General features: G+C 38.2%; 1 protein-coding gene across 4 annotated transcripts in view; it reads left to right on the forward strand.

Moving 5' to 3' along the window:
- Positions 1–19,940, forward strand: part of ca10a (carbonic anhydrase Xa) — a 157,396-nt gene that overhangs the window by 69,163 nt on the left and 68,293 nt on the right. For all 4 annotated transcript variants that reach the window (XM_036540371.1, XM_036540400.1, XM_036540390.1 and 1 more), the window contains exon 4: positions 11,784–11,926. In XM_036540371.1, the coding sequence (XP_036396264.1) occupies positions 11,784–11,926 (143 nt within the window). The remainder of the gene's footprint in view (positions 1–11,783; positions 11,927–19,940) is intronic.

Below are 19,940 nucleotides of genomic sequence, written 5' to 3' on the forward strand. Positions count from 1 at the left end.
TTGCAATACACACCTTAGTCCACAGAAAATCATGTGGTGTTCTCTATAATGTCCTTATGAATGCATAAGGATCTGAATTTTTAACCCTCATATTTAAGAAGAATGTATGTAATGTGTCTGCCTCCTTGTCTGTTGTCACACACACACACACACACACACACACACACACACGCACACACACGTATACACATACACACACACACACACACACACACAAGATGTTAAAAACTGAAGTTAAAATAAATTGAAAAGTTGCCTCTCCATCTTAGACATTTTCTTTGCTTTCACTTTTATTTGAGTCAACATGTGTATTGGATCAGACAATATCTGCACCAGAAAAGCGCAAATCCATAGGTGCACACATAGTGGAAAGAGGTAGCTGTTGATTTTCCCTATGTGAAGGATATGGTAAGGTATCTCATACAGAAAGATAGATGTAGAGGCAGGTCATTGATTTTCAGCAGATTATTTGACCAGGTGCAGTAATATACTTCAAATCAATATGTGTGTTCACTGCATTAGGAGTTCAATATTGTGACACTCTCCATTGACAACTTGACCATATCAATCAAGATGAGTTTATACACGGGTTTTTAAATGATACTAGAATGCATCCGTGGTGCTGCTAATATTTTGAATGCTTGGATTTAAATGCTAAATTTATTTCCAAAGTAGAATAAAACTGCCAAAGCTGATGCATCCTGAGATGAATTAAATTTTCTATTGTATATCGGTCTTGGGGGAAGAGATATGGGGAGAATAAGATGAACGCAAAAGAATCTCATCCCTTATTTGTTATTCATGTATTGGTGGCAACTGCTGTGGTCTGATTCATGCCACACTTCAAATGATTTAGAAATCAGTCTCTGGGGGAAGAGGCGAAAGAAATCTCACCCAGAATTTCTGCTTTGCTCTGTTTATTTTTGTGAGGGAAGAAGGAAGCCCAATGCGGATGAAAGAGTTGGATAAATTCTGCCTCAGACTTCATCCTTTGAGGGCATAAGCTTCTCCAAAAAATCTTCAAAAGTTCCCTCTGCAGCAGGCCCATCGAGGTCTGCTCCAGCAGTAACGTATTAAAATGCATTGCTGGGTACAGCAGCACAATGACCACCTTGTCACAACAGATCATGCCTCTGCCGTATCGTTACAGTCTTCCTGCCCTGTATCCCAAAGAATAGCTGTAGTACTGTAGATAAATGATACTGTATCACTGAGGACATGGTGTTTTTAAGAGCTTTAACTTAAGAGCATGTAATATAATACCCATTGTTTCTAGATCGTTAGTTTTCAGCTAGGTATTCTAAGATCCCAAAAATCCGAAACAGACTTATTATGGCAAAGGAAGGAATGCAGGAAGTGAGAAAAATTCAGTAGATATTTGGGCAGTAGAATTCCAGTAGAAAATTCAGGCAATCAAAATGTAATATTGGTATTTCATTGCATTAAATTTATACTGAGAAACACCCACTTATGAAGATTTTGAGATTTGTGTAGTTAGTTTGGTATAAAGAGCCCCTGACTAGGTTGGCTTAAACAGCGTTAAAAACAAAGAGGGTCTTCAGAAACAAAGAAAAAATATCTGCCCAATCTAGACAGGATACAGAATTGTCGTCTAACATACAAGCCCAACACAGAGGGCAGATAACAACAGACACTCATCCTAGTAGAGTTCATGTGTGTTTCTTAAGCATATCTTTCCCCTGGCTAGGCACTGTAGCTAGCATCATTTTCATATACTGTATCATTATCAGTTCACACTAGAGAATAAACTCATAGTTACCTCCAGTGCAGTGAGTCAGATACACTTATAATTAGCATCAATCACAAGAATTTTTTTTGTTTGACTGTCTCCAGACTACAGGTACAACAAAAGCATTAACATGTCTTCCTCCAAGACACTGGAACTGCACTTGCTTATTTACATTAGCACACATGAGGTAGGCAGGTGAAGGCGGTGCCAGAAATCTTGAACTGTAATGATGGTTCAGGGTCAGCTGCAGCTGAGCAGCAGGTGAGACCCATTAAATTGAAATACTAGCCATACTGGCTGTCATTACAATGCCAAACATACAGCGCAGTGCAGGTCAATGGATGCCTTGCATTTAATTGTGATGAATAATGTAGTTTAGTGTTCCCATACTTGGGTTAAATAAAAACATTTGACCTTAACTGTGACTTAATAAATGCATCATTTTCTTTCATGGAATCGCTGAACTTGTTCCAATGATTGCTTGAATTTAACTGTCAGTCAAAGTTAAGTACAAATGTTGCTTTAAACCAGGGATCTGTAATTTGTATTCAAATTCACATTGGCAATGTGGGATTACTATGCCTACTTCCATTTGTCTGGCCCAGGCACTAGACAAACCTATTTTTATGTGCATTTGCCCATTATGCCATGGACACTGGTTCATCTGTTTTGGAAAGACTACTGACTCACTTCAAGTTTAGCTGACCTACTGAACTGGGTCAGTGGAATCGAGTCTCAGTCTGCAGTTTCAGAACAGATCCAAGCTGGATGAGATGAGGTAGAGATGATTCTACAGAAGGCAAGAGAAAGTGGTCAGTGACTGTGCTCTCTTAACAATGGTGTGCACAGTATGGCCAATTTATTGGAGCCTTAGATGTGAATGAGAAGGCATGTTTTATTGGGAGTGCTGAAAGGGGCAAACAGATTGTCACAGTAAGAGGGTAAGGTGCATTACATCAGTTGTTTTGAAATGGATGTGGGCTGCTGTCAGTTCCCAGTGGCATCCGAATGAGGAAACACATGTAGTTCAGAACAGAGGAGAGCTTTCTGATAACAGATATGGTAATAGATATCTCGGTTTGTAATTGTACAGTTTAACCCCTCACGCACTTTTCCTTGCTGAATGTGCTTTCACTGGCAAGTTCAATGTGTAAAAAATAGAAGTAGAAAGCTTTGAAAAGGGACATAAATATTCTTGTTTTTTTGGAAGGGGGTATCATTCATCAGGGTTCATAGCCATGGAGTGTGTCCTCAAAACACATTTTAATGAAGATAAATTCATTGGGTAGGTCATTTCTGCATTTCATGATTGCTAAAGGCACCCTGCATTTCAAAAACCAGACATATTCAGCAGGAGAGCTGCCATTCTGTCCCATGTTGAATAACCCATGGAATGGAGCCTTGAAAACAGGAACTTAACAATCTCTTTGCAAAGAAAAGAGAAAGAAAACTCCATCAACCCACACTTTTATTGTGTTCCATATCCTGTCTGTAATACACTCAGGGTCATTCTGAAAACACGCTTCTTTAACAAGCTCTTTACAGGCAGTGCATAGTTTGTTGATCAGGTTGCCCTCGGCTATGCCTCATCATTTGCAGTGCTGTCATTCCTCTCAGTCCTATTAACAGAAAAGAGAAAAACGAAAGCAGCTTGAACTATTGAATTTATTTGATTAAGTAGCAGTAGCTAATGGAGTCTCACAATTTAAAAGCAAGCGATGCATTTCGGGATGAGTCACCGACTTATTTATATATTTATTTTAATTACTAACATGTGCTGGCCTAATTTTGTGTCCTTAGATTATGGATTATTCTGCTTTTTATTCTGCTTTGAACGCATGATTATGTTTAGAGGGGACATGAGCATTTGATTTGGGAATGTCAGCCGACTCCAAATCATTCTGTATTTGACATTGGAATCATCTCATCACACAGTAATAAATGCACTTCATCATATACCTATCTATTATTTGCTAGGCTGTCCATGGGTCATCTGCCTGGTGAACTTGGACATATCTGATCTGTAAACCAATGCCTGTCTTTAGGAGGCAGTCTCTGGAGGTTCTCTAGCTGTTTAGTCTCTGGGCAAAGTACTTTGTTGGGACATGGCTGTTTAGGTTGATTGGTGGGTTGCAACCTGTATTTTATCAGCCACAGCTTACACATACACATCAGGTGTTTTTCTTTTTTTCTTTCTCTCTTCCATCCCTAGACCGCATGCTGTTTAAAAAAAAAAAAAAAAAAAACCATACAGGCCTGTTTTTTTTTCTTTGATTCTGTCTTTCCTTTTTTTGAGCTTCAGAGCTTAAAGGATTGAGACCCTGGGCAGACAATCAGGGCACAAATCAAGGAATTAAAACAACGGTCATGCTTGCAAACTGACACTGTATTTCAAACATGACATGCACAATTGTGTTTTTGTGTCATTGGATCATTTTCAGGTATTTGTACAAGCATAAACTTCTTTTTGGCAGGGACTGGGGAGATGGTTAAGCTGATGTCTCTGATCAAGCCATATAATGTTTTTGTGGGTTTTTATATTATAATTCTATTTTTTTTTTACATTACAGTTTTTACATTCTCAGTCCTAAAAGTTATGATCCTTGTGTACTGTCATAGAGGGCGACAGTATCACATTAAAACAGCAATGCCATTATCTATAATAAATGGTAGTGGTTGCAGTTCACTGCTTTTTGCTGTGAAGTGCTCTGAGATCTTTGAAAGGGTTGAAAGATGCTATATAAGTGCAATTCATTCATTTATTCATGAGTGTATATCTTGTTTAAATGCTTAAATCACCAGTGCATATTGTGAACTAGATTATCTTAGTTATCTTACAGTCCATTTTATTTTGTTTGTCTTGCTGTCAAATATATATCCACATTAAGGATTGCAAGATATGGGTTTCCCTTCATGAAGGATATGAGTGAATTGCACATTGGCCATCACATTGTGCTGTCCATCAAAATTACTGATTTTGCACACCCACGTACTGCCGTAAAGGAACCAGACAGGAGCTCATCTCCCACTGGATCAAAACACAGAGACAGAGTCTGGACCTGTGCTGTTACTTTAGCAGCACCAAGGCATATAGTTATACTAGCGGGGCCAGCATGATCATCCTGTAACAACAGCAAAACAAAAGGTGGGTCACATACACAGAAGGAGACTGATGAGGGGATTATCAATGAAAACAAACCAATTTGATAATCCATTCAAATGGATCATGCATTTTTCTCCTTCCTTTTAGTTTTAAAACCACTTAATGTGACGTACTCTGCTGGAAACCACGCTACCACTAAAACGGACTATTTGGAGTGATTTCATGTTCGCTCTCCATGACTTGTGATGTAATCAGAGTCGCAAACCTTTGGCTCTAAATGCATTTACTGTGGTTGGTGTCACTAATGCTGACCGCAGTCAGAATTGCACTTAGAAGTCAAATCTGCACATCTGTCACTCTTTCTGCCAGGCATGAAGCCCAGATTTGTCTGCGTAGTTTAGTACTGATTAAATTTTTTTTCCCCCTTTCCAATGTGTTGAATAACAGGATGTTTCCACCGTTTGTGGTTGCTGTTCTTATTTTTTTCTTTATTTCCTCATGGGGGTGTTATCTAATGGTGAACTAAATTTTAACTTTTGTACACTTGCTATTTGCTTATCTCCATCAAGTCCCTGTCAATTAGTTTGCCTTGGATTGTTTTTAGTAAAATTCTGTGCTCATGCAGGGTGGGGGCTGCTTGGCTGGCAATGTCTGGATGACAACAAGAATATGTACATTCTAGCATTGTTCTTTGGCAAGACAATGCCACTGTTTTGTTGAAAAACAACTGAGTCAAGGGAAATGAGAGCCAGGTGTATTTTTATAGAGGGAAAGTATAAATAAGATAAAAGCATAAATGTATAGATAGAGTACATCTTTGTCTTTTTAGAGCATCTAGGCTTACTGTGTTTTATTTTCCCCTGTAGCATCAGTTTAACGTTTACCGTTCACACAGTGTAAAATGAAAGCACTGCAGTTAGCGACTTGTAGGAGCAGACGACAATCGTGGAGCCAGTCAAAGCCTCTCCTCCCACTCCTTTGTCTTTCGCCCACTGTTTGAGCAATAGAAAGGCACCGTCACAACCGCAAGGCGCTGTGCAGATGCTTCCTGTTGCAGAGAGGCGTGGGTAAAGGTGCATTTCAACAATGGGAGAGGAGCAGTGTTAGATTACACAGTGTTGGAAACTATCAGGCCAGCTGCACAGAGGCTGGGATTTGGGATTTGTATTATACAGAGACAGCTATTTCTTCCAGGCTGCCAGTGAGAGGAAAGGGGCCTGCTCTTTAATACCAGGCACCAGTGAGCCGGGATGGCTTTGAGTTCTAATACCCTCGTTCTTTCATTAGAAAAGGATGTATAAAATAAAGTAAAATGTCATGATTCTCCTCTTCCTCCCTTTCATTCCCTTTTCTAGTTGCATCCATGTTCTTAGGATAGTTCTACCACAGATATTTATACTCCTGTATGGTTGTTTTGTAAAAATCACCGGCTTAAAACAGCTGCTGAAAGCATTGACGTTGGCAGTCATTGGGCGTTCTTGTAAAGCTTGTTCTGCTAAATACAGACGTGGAGAAGGACGAGCAAGTCAGGACAGCCTGCTCTTCATGTATCATCACCAGGTTTTATGTACTGAAGAGATCTGGTCACATCTCTAATTCTAACATAAAATTTCAGAGCCATCTGCTTTGTAATATTCAAATTTATTTATTTCTCTGTTTTCTTTATTTATCATTGCCTGAGCAAGCCCCCTCATGTGGCAAAATGTGAATCCACAGAAAGCAGAGAAGCATGCTGCTCTAAATCTTACTCCACTTTCTTTTTCATGTCTCCTACAAGGTACTCATTTGGAGGGAGAGGAGATTTGGAGTGTATTCATGCATTTTATTATTTTTGGGACTCCATGACCCCATGGCAAAGGGGCCTTTCTCACTGTCCGGCGGGTCCAAGATAAGGGCTGCTAAATGACTTGTGAAAAGGATATGATTTTTTTCCTTTTTTTGGCATGCAACGAAAGCTTTAGGATGAAGCCAACAGAGACATACAGTGCAATAGTGTTCAAGCTGGCAGAATGATAGAGGTTTTCCTCTTCCTGCCGCCACCTCTGTGGATAAAGGGAAATATCTTGTGTCATTTTAACAAGAAACCCAGTCACAGCCAGTGGACATTTAATTCTTCAGAAACAAATAACTCTAGGAATTTGACAGTGTTTTACCCTCTGTGCATGTGAAAATGAGGGCAGTTTCTTGCTGTGCTCTGTTAATTGCTGCCGTATGCTGGGGTTTTCGACACGCCCTGTTAGACTTGAATGCAGAAGGTGTTTGCCTTTTGGGCTGCATAAGTATGTTGTGGGAAAACATGGCATTTTATCTATTCTGCACAAACAGGAGGAGGTTTTTTTGATGCTCATCCCAGAAATGTGTCAAGGTTTGATTTAAATGCCACCATGGATATGCACGATGGATATTTAATGTCCTTTCCCCCATATGTCTTCAAACACATTATTGAATCATTAATCAATTTAAGTATTAATGAACCTGCAAGTGCCGTGATGAGAGAGCTGAGTGGGGGATGGTCCTCATCTTATGAGTGTGCTATGTCCTTCTGTGTATGTGTATGTCCAATTTTCCTAAATACATTTACATTTTATAATTTAAAAAATGCTTTTATCCAGAGTGATTTACAAACTAAAAGAGTGCCAAGTTCTTCTTATAAAGTTGTAGGGGCAACGGTACAAGTGATCTTAGACTTCATAATGCCTTAATATTAATATTATTCATCACAGTATGGCATGACAGACCAAAAAATTTCTAGGATGGTTGCAACATCACGCTGAAATTTTGAGTGTTTTCCATATTAATACTTTATATTCTTCTCACATAAATACAAGATATATGTAATATGTGCATTTAGTCATCCTGCTTGCACTAATATTTTTATATTCAAGACCCTTTCCTGTCAGAAAATACATTAAAAAAAAAACAAGCAAGGAGAAAAAATATACTGAAGGCATTTTCTCACTATAATACTCAATATTATTCAACAAAAAAATGGGTTCTCACTGAAATTACCCACCAGTTTAGTTTGATATTTCAGAACACTACAAAAGAGCAACCAGCAGCACCTTATGTTTGGAGGTGAGCCAGTAGGGGGCAGTCTTCCAGTGATAATGTGCAATATAGTTATGGGGACCCACTGCTGGAGAACTTTCCGTCTTGGAGTCACTACATCATTTATTCCATGATATCATTTAGTCCTGGATCATTACAAATCCAATGGCACTTATCAGCAGAGTGAAGGGGTGTTGACCCTGGTGTCTTTGGTAAAATTTCCTGACTGGTTATCTCAATCTAGCCACCTAATCTTCCCCCTACAGTTGATGGGCCACATTTTTTTTTTCTTTTTTGTAATCACTATCCGTCTAGATTCCCAGGGCCTCACTAGAAAAGAGAATTGAATGCTCAGATAACCGTCCTGGCAAAAACAATTATATAAATAATGAAAATAAGTAAATTAGCTTCCATTAACACTACAAATAAAATTGTCTTGTTCAGAAAAAAAATTCTGACCAATGGGGTGTTCCTCCACTATCTATACTGGAAAAAAAAAAAATTTGAGTCTCTGCCCTCACCGTAGCAGTTGAGGAAATAATAGAAATAAAAAACCCTTGAAAAGAGCTGAAGAGCTTGTGTTGACCTCTGCCCACAGTAGGCAGAGCCCTCCTTTGTGCACCTCCCTGCTGTTTCCCTGTGATGGATTCGCCTGCACCCGAGCCCTTCTCTATGCGCTTGTTATTCCTCTTGGAGACCCAGTCGCCCGCCAGGTTGTATATCCCTGACCATTAACAAATGACAGGAGAAGTTAGGGTGATTGACATGTTTATTGTTCTCTGAGTGGACCAGACTAATGAGACATATCAACCCAAGGTGCTGCGATTACACTGGCATTAAAGGACGAGTGGTAACAAGTGTCGTCAGCCATTTACTGTTTCCAAGAACCTCCCCACCTTGTGACGCTTAAAGCCGGTTAACCCCTGAAGTGTTTACCTTTCTGAAAGGGCATGATGACATCCCAATGATTTGTGGTCCTCTGCTAATCGTCAACATTGATGTTTTTATGTCTGTCCATGCTAATACTTTGAGTGATAAAGCATTCCATTGATGAAGTGTCATAATAACTGTGCATGATGTGTGTGTGTGTGTGTGTGTGTGTGTGTGTGTGTGTGTGTTTGTTTCTGTCTGTGTATATAGCTACATGTGTTTGTGTTTGTGTGTGTGTGTGTGTGTGTGTGTGTGTGTGTGTGTGTCTGTGTGTATAACTGTGTGTGTTTGTGTGTGTGTGTATGTCTGTGGTGCTTGTGTGTGTGAGTATGTGTGCCTGCAAAATGTGAATTTAACACACACACACACACTGGTTAAATCACAGTTGTTTTAACTGTAATATTGTTGGCAAATGGGTCACTATCATGTCATTATTAGTTCTTTTTTCATTATCAGTCGAGACCCTCACATGCTGATGGAATAGTATCCATTACTGGAGACCTTAGACAGGCATTGGGGGAAAAAAAACATTCAGATAGATGTAGTTGAGAAAAATATTCAGGCTGGTTGTTTTACATGGATTTGAAGAGATTCACAGTCTTTATTTAGTCCCCCTGCCGCTGAGTCACCTGATTGTAGATGTGTTTAATATTGCACACTCTTGGGTACAGAGCCAGGAGAAAAATGAATACATTCCTCCTCTCCACATCAAAGAAAAACACCATGCTCAGTGCTCACCAGCATGAAGAGTAAATGTGCCAGAGTCAAATGGTAAACTCTTAATTGAGAACTCAAAGGTCCTGCGGAATACGTCTTATTGAATAATACATTTTATTATAAATGTATGTATTGTTATACCTTTAAACATTTACATTTAAACATTCAGTTTTAAGCTTTTGGTTTTTGATCTCATTGCTTCCGTTGCTGCGTTGAAATGACTTTCCATCCTTTTTGTCACTCCAAATACAGGAGAGAAGTTTTAAAATTGAATTAAGGCACTACAGACTGCTTAGAATTCACTTCAGATGAAGAAATCAGGCTATTAAATGAACTTCATTTTCTCGTCTTTCCTTTTACTGATTTCACCTTTTTTGATGATTAATGAAAGACAGCCTTTAACAGAAGCAGCAGCAGGAGCTGCAGCAGCTAGTTTGCCTCAAATTCAGAGCGTTCAGAACATGATTCAGTTGAGATTTTGCCTTCATGCAAATGAACATCAGCCTGTTTAATTTTTTAGACATCTTGAAGGATTCTGTCATTGCCCTTACTTATGCATTTTAGAGGTGGTTTATGATTCAATGTATCAACCTTGGAAAATCGACTCGTCGCCCAGAAAACTGGACAAGTACTTCATGTCTTTAAAGGCATTGCCTTTATGATGTCTTCATCCCATGATCTATTCCCTTTCCTTCATTTCATCTACAGGTTTAGACAGCTATTAAGAAGTCCAAAGATGGGGCTGGGGGGTGAGCGGGATCTGCAATATTCCATTTTAAAGGATTACATAAGGCCATGGTGGTTAAGGGCTATAAAATATTTCAACGTTTACATGTGACAACAAGAAGAGGAACTGCCCTTAATGCGAAACAGTGGACAGTTCATAAATACTAGTAGACAGTGACACATTCCCTTCTGTTTTTAGTGCTGTGCAGTGTGGAGAGGTTGTGTAGGAGGTGCGGTAGATTATTGGCAGTTGAGTTGTGCCCCAGTGAGAAATGCCTTCTGCCTGGCTTCTTGCGTTCTGGGATCTATCAAGGGGTAATAATTATGTGTACATTTACAACAAGGTCCTGGATTTAACAGATCGATTCTGAACACTTGAATTCCCATTTGCGCTGTAGATTTCCTGTCATTTTCGAGAATGATTTAGCATCAGGAGCGACTGCCGTTTTCTTCTCCCAGTGTCTGAGGAAAGTATTATGGTCCAATTCAATAATACCTTAAACAAGAGATGACTCAACAGTTCTCTAATGTATTTTTATTCTTTTTTTCCTCCCAGCAATTTTGTCAAATGGAGTAATTTGCCTCAGACAGGAGGGGTATTGGGTTGGAATAAAACACCAGCTGGTGGCTGATCTTCAGTGAGGAAGGCTGCAATGGTGGCAGATTGCAGTGTGCCCGAGCCTGCTTTTATTAATCAAAACCGAGATGCTTAACAAAGTACACCACTCGCTAGAGGGTTCTGTTTTTTGGCTTGGGGCGTCCCTCTCTTTCTTAATGTGTGTTTGTTATTTTATTGTAAGAGTTGGACGGGTCTCATTATACAAATGGTAACAGCAGTGAGAATATTTGCACACTTAGCTGAGTTTTCTCTATTGCAAGAAGCACATTCGAAAGCACGCAAGCCAATGCAGAGCAGATGGTGTAAATGTGGGGAAAATATGCAAAGTCTCCAAATTACCTCAATTTCTAACATATACTGTAAGAGGATGAAAAAACACACTCAAAATAACACTTCTCCATACATCAAGAAACCCTTAGTGGTGGTTTAATTTAGGATACCTGATTCTTTTTTCTCCCTGAGAATGAAAACGCAGATACCACATTAGTGGACTAAAGCTTAAGTGTGTAATGTAATTAATCCTCCTTCAGTTCTGCTTGCCAAAGTTTTTAATAATAGGATTTAATTCCCAATGGCAGCATTGGCATGTGGGAATGATGTCTCGCCTCCCAGACTATTGCTAAGCAGCCGCACATCATTTCAGGTTCTTATTGCGCCTTTAAGAATCAGTAAATCTTTCTGCATTTAACTGTTATGATAAAGGTAACCTGTAACAGAGTAGTCCTCTCATATAGTCACTGTCAGTGTTCTTTTCCTTGTGTGCTGTGATCAGAAACTTCCCTGACATGGAATCCATCTGTTATTGGATGCGTGCGGGCTGAGTCTGCGTCATCGACAGTGGACACTGTTGACTAATCATTGTTGTTCTTGCTTTCTGTTGTTGTTTGCAGTGCCATCTTTCTGGGGGCTAGTAAATTCTGCCTGGAATCTCTGCTCTGTTGGAAAGAGGCAGTCTCCAGTGAACATAGAAACCAGCCATATGATCTTTGACCCCTTTCTCACCCCACTGCGCCTCAACACAGGTGGCCGTAAGGTAAGATTGTGTATGTTATATGGTGTATTGTGTGTTATGTAGGACAGATGTATGCCATTTCAACAGTGTTTCGTGATAAACAGCAATAAACATAATCAAAATGTGAATTACCAGAAGGGGGCTCCAGAGTAGCTCAGTGGATAAGGCATTCACTTTGAGTGTAAGATGAGCTCTAGAGCCCAGAATCAATCCTAGACCTGAGCTCAAAACGTCAGAACAAATTGGCTTCATTCAGCCGAATGTAGCGCAGGGTAAACTTGCCAGGGTTTCTCATCTCACCAGTCAAAGGCACCCTGCAATTCACATATTCCTTTGATTTGTGTGGACAATGACAGTGGAGTAACACCTTTCTTCTAATGAGCGCCCACTCCACTGTAATGTACTGGGTGGTTTGCAGTGCAAAAAAATACATTCTAGTTTATTGGAGGATTGCATTCATCTCACTTAAGCTCTCGTGTGGGAGCAGTGGTTGTCACAATGAGAGCCTAGTATACAACTCCAGATTCCAAAAAAAAAACAGGGGGCTGCTTAAAGGGTAAAAAGCATAGAGGATTTTTCTGAAGTAAAACCATTTTGAATGTTACTGTATTTTTTAAATGAACTCAGACTTAGTGTACTAATACCTCTTTTTCAGGCAGCCCCTTTGCTGAATTTGACTGCAGATAAAAGGCATGTCTTGTCTCTAGTGTCCCTTATATCTGAACACCAGAGAAGCTGATTCAGACTCTAAGTCAAAAATATCTATGAGGTGTCTCTATTGTATGTTTACAATTGCTTCATTTTTTTTTGTTCCAGTTATCACTGTTTGGGTTTGCTCTGTTTTTGCTGTGCCGTGTATTGGTCACTAGCTAGACACAATGCAACCTTATTCTCATCCTCCTCATGTTAGCTATGCGAATATATTAAAAAGGGGTATATTTGTTAAAAAAATTAAGAAATTGGTGAGATTTGGATACAGTTATTAGTTTTTCAAAGATATGGATTAGTAGAAGGAAAAAAACTCTCATTAGTGTGTATTCTCTGTAGCCTAAATACATCATATTTGAGCCTTCTTTCAGAACTTCTAAAATTTCAACCTTGGCAGAGAAAATCATGTTGAATGTTTTTTGATCTTTTGAGATTTCAGACATGATTTGATGCTATTAATTTCTTTTTTATCTACATTTAATTTACATGATTATAGATGTCTAAAGAGTTTCCTCTTTCTTATAATGCAGTGAGTGTTTGACCTTCTGTTGCTAAAACCTGTACATGGTCAGCCCTTTAGCTGCACAAAGAGATAGAACCATCTCCTAATTCCATTCATTGCTCTATATTTGAAGTTAATGAATAGTTTAAGGAAATTAAAATGGCCTCTGAATTGAAGTACTAATTTATCAAGAGGAGACATGCATCAAGGTTATGTGCATTGGATGGAAGGAATCACAGTTATTAAATTGTCTGTAATAATTGAATATTTGCTCTGCTGTAGCTGAGCTGCAATTACTTGAAGAGGCTTTGATTAATTTAATCACTTCCATACAAGGGAAAAGTAGACAATTTTGTATCACAGTATCATTTACCAAAATCACAGAAGTGAGGGATTCCAGGCCTGAAAATGTCATTTTTTGTCTTTATCCTTTTAAATCTGGTGTTATGTATGTGTGATATTATTTGAAGACTATTATATGAACTATTGTAACTAATTTATGACTGAAGCCCAAAGCTGTGTCTTTGTGGCAACAATCCTCTGCAAGATGTCAATTTAGCTGCTGGTATCTTACTTACTATACTAATTTTATCAGTGCTTACCTTAGTATTTTAGAAAGTTGATAAAACTGTGGTGTCCACATGCACATTTTTAGAAAATCCCATCTGAATAAGGAACTTGATTTATTTCCCTATTTTAAATATGATTCTTTGTCTTTTGGAGATATTATAATTATTTCAACCTGATGGCTATGTCACTATAACTGATATGACATTGTAAAAAAAAATGGCTCAGTACAGGGGAACTTGTACAGTGTTTCAGATCAGAAGGCAGTTATGGAACTTCACCTGTGAGTCACTACAACACTTCACACTCCCCCCTGCACATCACACCTTCTTGCCCTGAGCGCCCAGACTGGCCAACTTTCACTGCACCCTATACACAGAGGTAAACATTACAAAGCCAGCTATGTAGGTGTGTGTGCGAGTTCGCGTGTGCATGTGTGTGTGTGTGCATGTGAGTGTGTGTGTGCCTGTCGTGGCGTGTGTCTGTGTGTGTGATATTTTTTGGAAAATGTTTAAGCCAAGTTACTATTCACTGCCATGTTTAAACAGTGGTGAGGGTGAAGTCCTCTTTAGAAGTTCGTTGAAAAATTAACCAAACTTCTTAGTCCTTACTAACATTTACTCTTATACCCACTGAAACTAACTTAGAAATAGACACAACATCAAGATGTCAATGTGATACTGAACTGTCAGCTATGTAAAAATTACCATGGGCCATTTACAATCTAAAGGTAACTGCAGTACCCCTGAGTTCCCGCGACAAGATCTCATATTATGATATATATAATTCACATGCTACAAGCGGCACATTTCTATGTATAACTCCACAATGGCTCCTCTCCCAATGCTAAACACTAGAATTGCCTATATGAGTGTGGCACCACTGAATGTCTTTATTATTTGAAGCCAGGACAAGGTACACATGCTACATTAAAAAAAAAATCAGGAAACAGTGGTGGAACAACTGTACATAAACTATTTCTGAGCAACGATGAACCATGGCATCTAAAAGCATCCAAAACAATTTGAAGAGGAGAGTAATGTTATTTATCGTGTATGGAGCATTATTGTAGTGCATCCATGTCCTTAATTGTATATTTATCCAGTCTATGTGTGTGGATGTAATTGTGGTGCCGCAAATCCCAAAAAATCTGAAGCCAGTTTTGCACAGCTATCTCAGTCAATTTAGCAACCTTGCGGGTTAGCCAAGAGCTAGTACTAGTGCAGCTTCAGCGCAACCTAGGTAGCTAGAAATTATGATCATGAAGCCATGCAGCTAGCTAGTTAATAAATAGTAGCTGGACTATATAAAGTATGGCAACAACACATAATGTTCTCAGCATATATAGCTACTTGATATTTATATTTAGCCTAATATTGAAGCTATAATGAGTAAGTTTGTATAAGTAGCAAGTAACTTAATACTTACAATACTTACAATACTACAATAGTTATTAATAGCTACTATGATACAATTGTTATTTTAGCAGGTTTTGAAGGTGGAAATTGGGGAAGTTTTAAGTTAAAAATAAAAAGGATATTGGTAAATTAATAGCATATATTGATAGTTTGTCTTTATTTCTTTAGAAATTTCTTTATGTGAAGTCAGCTGTACTGATCATAACCATGGTAAAAATAATATTTGAGTATAATACACAGGCACATTGTTAATAATTCACTCATGCTTCTTATTAATAACTGTATGCATTAATATGACACGTGACAAACAGGTGTTTCGTTTTATTTTTATGTAGCAATGTGTAACTTTATATTTTCATGTCAAACTCATTTGGCAGGGTCAAGTGTGCTAACTAAAAGTGCCTTATAAAAACATATATTTCTCTTTTCAATTTAATTTCTTTTGTAGAGCAGTTTACCAAAAACTGGCATACAGATTATATATGTAACTAATTATTTAAGTAACCAAATCTTACTAAGGGCAATGTTGTTGGTAAATTAGAGAGAATTGAGTTCATCTTACCTCTTTTGCATCTTTGCAAAACTGCCATGAACCATAGCGATGAACAAAATTATCCTTGTCTCTTTCCTGGGATTCAACCTTTATTGTGAAGTGGGAGCTAATTACTACTTTGGCGATCGGGTTTGATGAATCAAAAATAAGGTATTTAACATGCAGGAGGCCTGCTTGAGCAGATGGCATGTTCTTGAGCTGTAGGGAGTGAACACCATGGTAGCAATACTGAATCAGTATGATTACAGGGGGAACAAGGAGGAACAACAAACATCCGGCAGAGGGCTGACGTCCTTAGTCTTCTTCAGGGGATACACTGTCAAGTGTGTCAGTTTGCCTGCTTCTCCTTAACAGGCTTGATTTGCTTTCTGTAAATTGTGTTTGATATCATACCATTTAGTTTTCCTCTTTTTTTCCTATAGCTGCACTTTCTGTTCTCAGTGCACTACTGAAGCCATTTTGTGCCTCACTGTTACTTTGCTGTAGCAAATTAATGATGGCTTCCTGCATTACAGACCCCATTTTAAAGGCTTGGGAGATGGCCTCGTGCACCAAGAGTCCTTATATAAAAGACAGCTGTAGCCTGTTTTGTGAGGCTTGCCTTGCATTTACAAATAAGTGTTCAGGAAAATGAAAGCCTCTTGGTACAGTGTGTTCTCTGTCAGCCATTATTATACTCATCCAGTTTGCGTATCTCTCTGTAAGTTGTGTAAGTTAGAAATGAGTACAACTATGTCAGGCTTTGCATGAAGCAAAGGCAAAATGCTCTCATCTAATACCACACCTCAATAACTAATATGTAATTCATGTAAGCACATTAAACTTATTGAAATTTGTGTGCATATTAGAGTGCATAATAAAACTGACATAATGTGTGGGATGATAGTACAAAGTAGGATAACATCTTACTCATTAACTTTTTTTTTTAGTTTGCCAAAGATTTATGCAAGTTTTCACAATTAACAAGCATAATTAAGGTGATATGTGCAATAGTTTGTTTAAAAAGATGGATAGGAAGTAGCTAGATGTAAATATATCCAAATGGCTGCCACAAAACTCATTTATTGCTTTATCTGCGAGCATGATGTGTGAGAACATGTGAAAAGCCTACTCCGCATAATAACACTGTCGTACACTTAACTAGCTTGCTAGTTGATGTCAGCAATCTCACCTATGTATAGTTTGGAGTTTTTACTATCTTAATACAAAATTTAAATTGTTTGCTTGAGAGCAGACTTTCAAATTACATTGTCTTACATTGTCTTACATTGACTACACTATAAGTACATGTACAGGCCTATTTTAATTAATTCAGTAAATAAATGGAAAAAAAGATTTATTTAGTTAATCAAGTGTTTCATCTTTCTTTAGTTCATTGTTTTAATCATCTGAAAGTAACAAAAAAAAATGCTATGCAATTAGAAGCGTAACGTGTAAAGGGAATATGGATAAACATGATCTGAACCATATTCTGGGTGTGCTGTCAATCACGTGTCCATATGAACCCATCAAAAGTTTTTGCTATCCATTTACAAACAATATCTTTGGTTAAAATCAGTGAGTCACTTAAGTCATTACGCCTCACTCTCTCTTGACTACATTTAGATGGATTGATTTGTTTTTCATAAATTAGAGGGTGACTGCAAAAGGCAGAGAAACAAATCCAAGCAAATTCATAGTATGTTCACTTTAGGATGCAGACCACAAAAATGGGGTTGAATTACGCTGAAATCAAGGAGATTTCAATGAAGTTCATATCATAATGCATTATAACACTGAAATCAGCAGATGGGAAAGGATTCAATGCAGTACTGAAGGAGAGACATTTATATTTCAAAATATGTGTTTGTTCTGGAGGCAGGATGTGAACATAATTTAATACCACCCACTTTTCAGGCATGCTACACTACCTTGCATTCTCCCTAACAGCAAATGAACATTAAAACATTAACATTAAAATTCCATCGTCACACTGTTCAAAGCAAATCATTTTGGGAAATGTTTTGGGAAAAAAAACTTTATCAGGAATGGACTTCATTTATAAGGTCAAATGTATGTCAGAGCCCCAACTCAAATTTGGTAGGTACCCAGAGGAGGGGCAAGTGAAAGGTTATTTTGCTATAACAGCCCCAGCCCACAGTTCTTCATAATGTAAGCATTTAAGAGGAAAGTACTGACTGGCATTTCAATCTAAACATATAGTAGGTGCAAATGTTGTATGAAAATCGAGTTTAGAAAATTGCATAGTTCAGCAAGCCATTGAACACAAGAATCACTCTGGAGAGACAATAATGTGCGGGATTGACACAGGTGTGAAGATGTATTAACTGTTAATACCTAATTTGAAGTTATTTGGCTCACTGGGAAATTGCTGTCACCAGCTAGGAAGTAAATAGATGTCAGGTACAGTCACTGTTTCAAATCCTCATTTTCAAAATATCTGATAGGTTAGCTTGCTGACTATCTAAACCAACCTCCTGACATCATATTTTTGGCAAGGGCAACTAAAAAGGAAGTAGCTTGTAAATTGTTGTATTTTTTCAGCTTGTTAGCAATTTTTTCTCTAGGAAGCAAGTTACAAAGTGTGTTTTTAACTGCTGTGGTGATAACAGATGTTTTTACGTGACAGTAAGAGCAAAATAATTATGATAATTGATTTAATTATGTAAAATACATATTTAAATTAATTTCATAATTAATTTGTTTCTCAAAGTTTCTCGATCCTATGAATCTGTCACCATTTTAGGAGCAGATTGTGCATCAATGTTTTGAGAACTGCAATTATTGTTGTCTCTCAGGGACATCATGCCTGTCAAACGTACGTAGACATTAATTACTACATGATTGCATGGGCTGGAAACTTTATTGTTAAACCGTAAATGCTTTGGGTGCAGATGGCACAACAGAAGTAGGTTAGCCAGTGTACATGTATTGATATGTCCATCATCCTTTAAACTAAAGTGACATAAATTAAACGAGGAAGTTAGTTGTCATCGCATTTGTCTGGCTCTGCTGGTAGGAGGATAAAAAGACCCACTCCTTGAAGAATACACTGAGAGTTGTTTTTCTAGGTTTTTGGGTGGTGCAGTGAGCCACTGTGAAAGCCTCTAGAGATGAGCCAAATCCTGCCCATCAGCCTGGTTCTCTCATGGGTATGGACTCGCTTCGCCTTCCATTCCGCCTCAGCTGCGCAGGAAGTGGTCACGCTTATAAAGGAAGTACACTGTAATAATAGAGGGGGTGGGAAGGGTGGCTCGGTAAGACACATTGCCAGGGATTCCAGGTATTTTCCATAAAGCTTCCCCATGTCATGAAAAAGGCTACATTACATCTGGTAAGGAAGATTAACGGTTTCACCATCTGTGCAGATTACTGTTTGCTGAAAGAGGGTGCAACAGCAGATGAGGGAGTTCGGCTTTGCAGATGAAGCTAAGATAAAGGATGATGTTACACTTATTCACACTTATTGAAAAGACCCCACACAAACACGCACACACACACCCACACACACACACAACACACACACTTGAATGAATAAAAATAGTTATTGCACTGTAGTAGTTGTAGTATTGAACTTTAGTAGCTGCACTGTATTAGTTTAATTTTTTAATATTGATTGAGACAAAATTTATCAACATAATTGCTTCCAGAAAAACAGTGGCATGCCAGCATGCCCTCTCTCTATGAGCTAGATGTTAACACCATCATTGCCAAATGAATAAATGTAAATGTATCATTGTCTACTGGTTGAGAGATATCAGACCACCTATTTCATATTCATGTATTGTAATGCATTCTTCCTCACTGCATCTTCTTGGAATTGTAAAAACCACATAACACCAACATAAATGTTGTATTTATGTTCAGTGTGAGCAAGTGTGCATCACAACTGTAATTGATTGTGACCATTTTCACTGTGAACTGTGGAACCAAATTTCCTTGTGTGGACAATAAAATCAAAATCTGAATAGAACAACTCTGCATCGCATTTATATATTCTGGCATTACTGCGGCTAATGACATAATCAATTTGTGTATTCCAGACAGACAGCTCAGAAAGCTGTTCAAAGAATAGTTAATTTTGCTTATATCTTCAGGCAATAGTTTACATTTTAAATTGCATTTAACTTGTTATTGTTGTGAAGAGCTAAGAAATAATTGTTAGTTTACCAGCTGTGGGTATTAACAGTTGTGTGGCATATCTGCCTCAGAGTTCAATATAACTGTGCATTCCACCACTGATTCCAATGAAAAACAAAATGTCCTCATGTGCACATGCTAGCAACT

The sequence above is a fragment of the Megalops cyprinoides genome, chromosome 1 (genome assembly GCF_013368585.1).
Source record: "Megalops cyprinoides isolate fMegCyp1 chromosome 1, fMegCyp1.pri, whole genome shotgun sequence".
Classification (NCBI taxonomy): Eukaryota; Metazoa; Chordata; class Actinopteri; order Elopiformes; family Megalopidae; genus Megalops; species Megalops cyprinoides.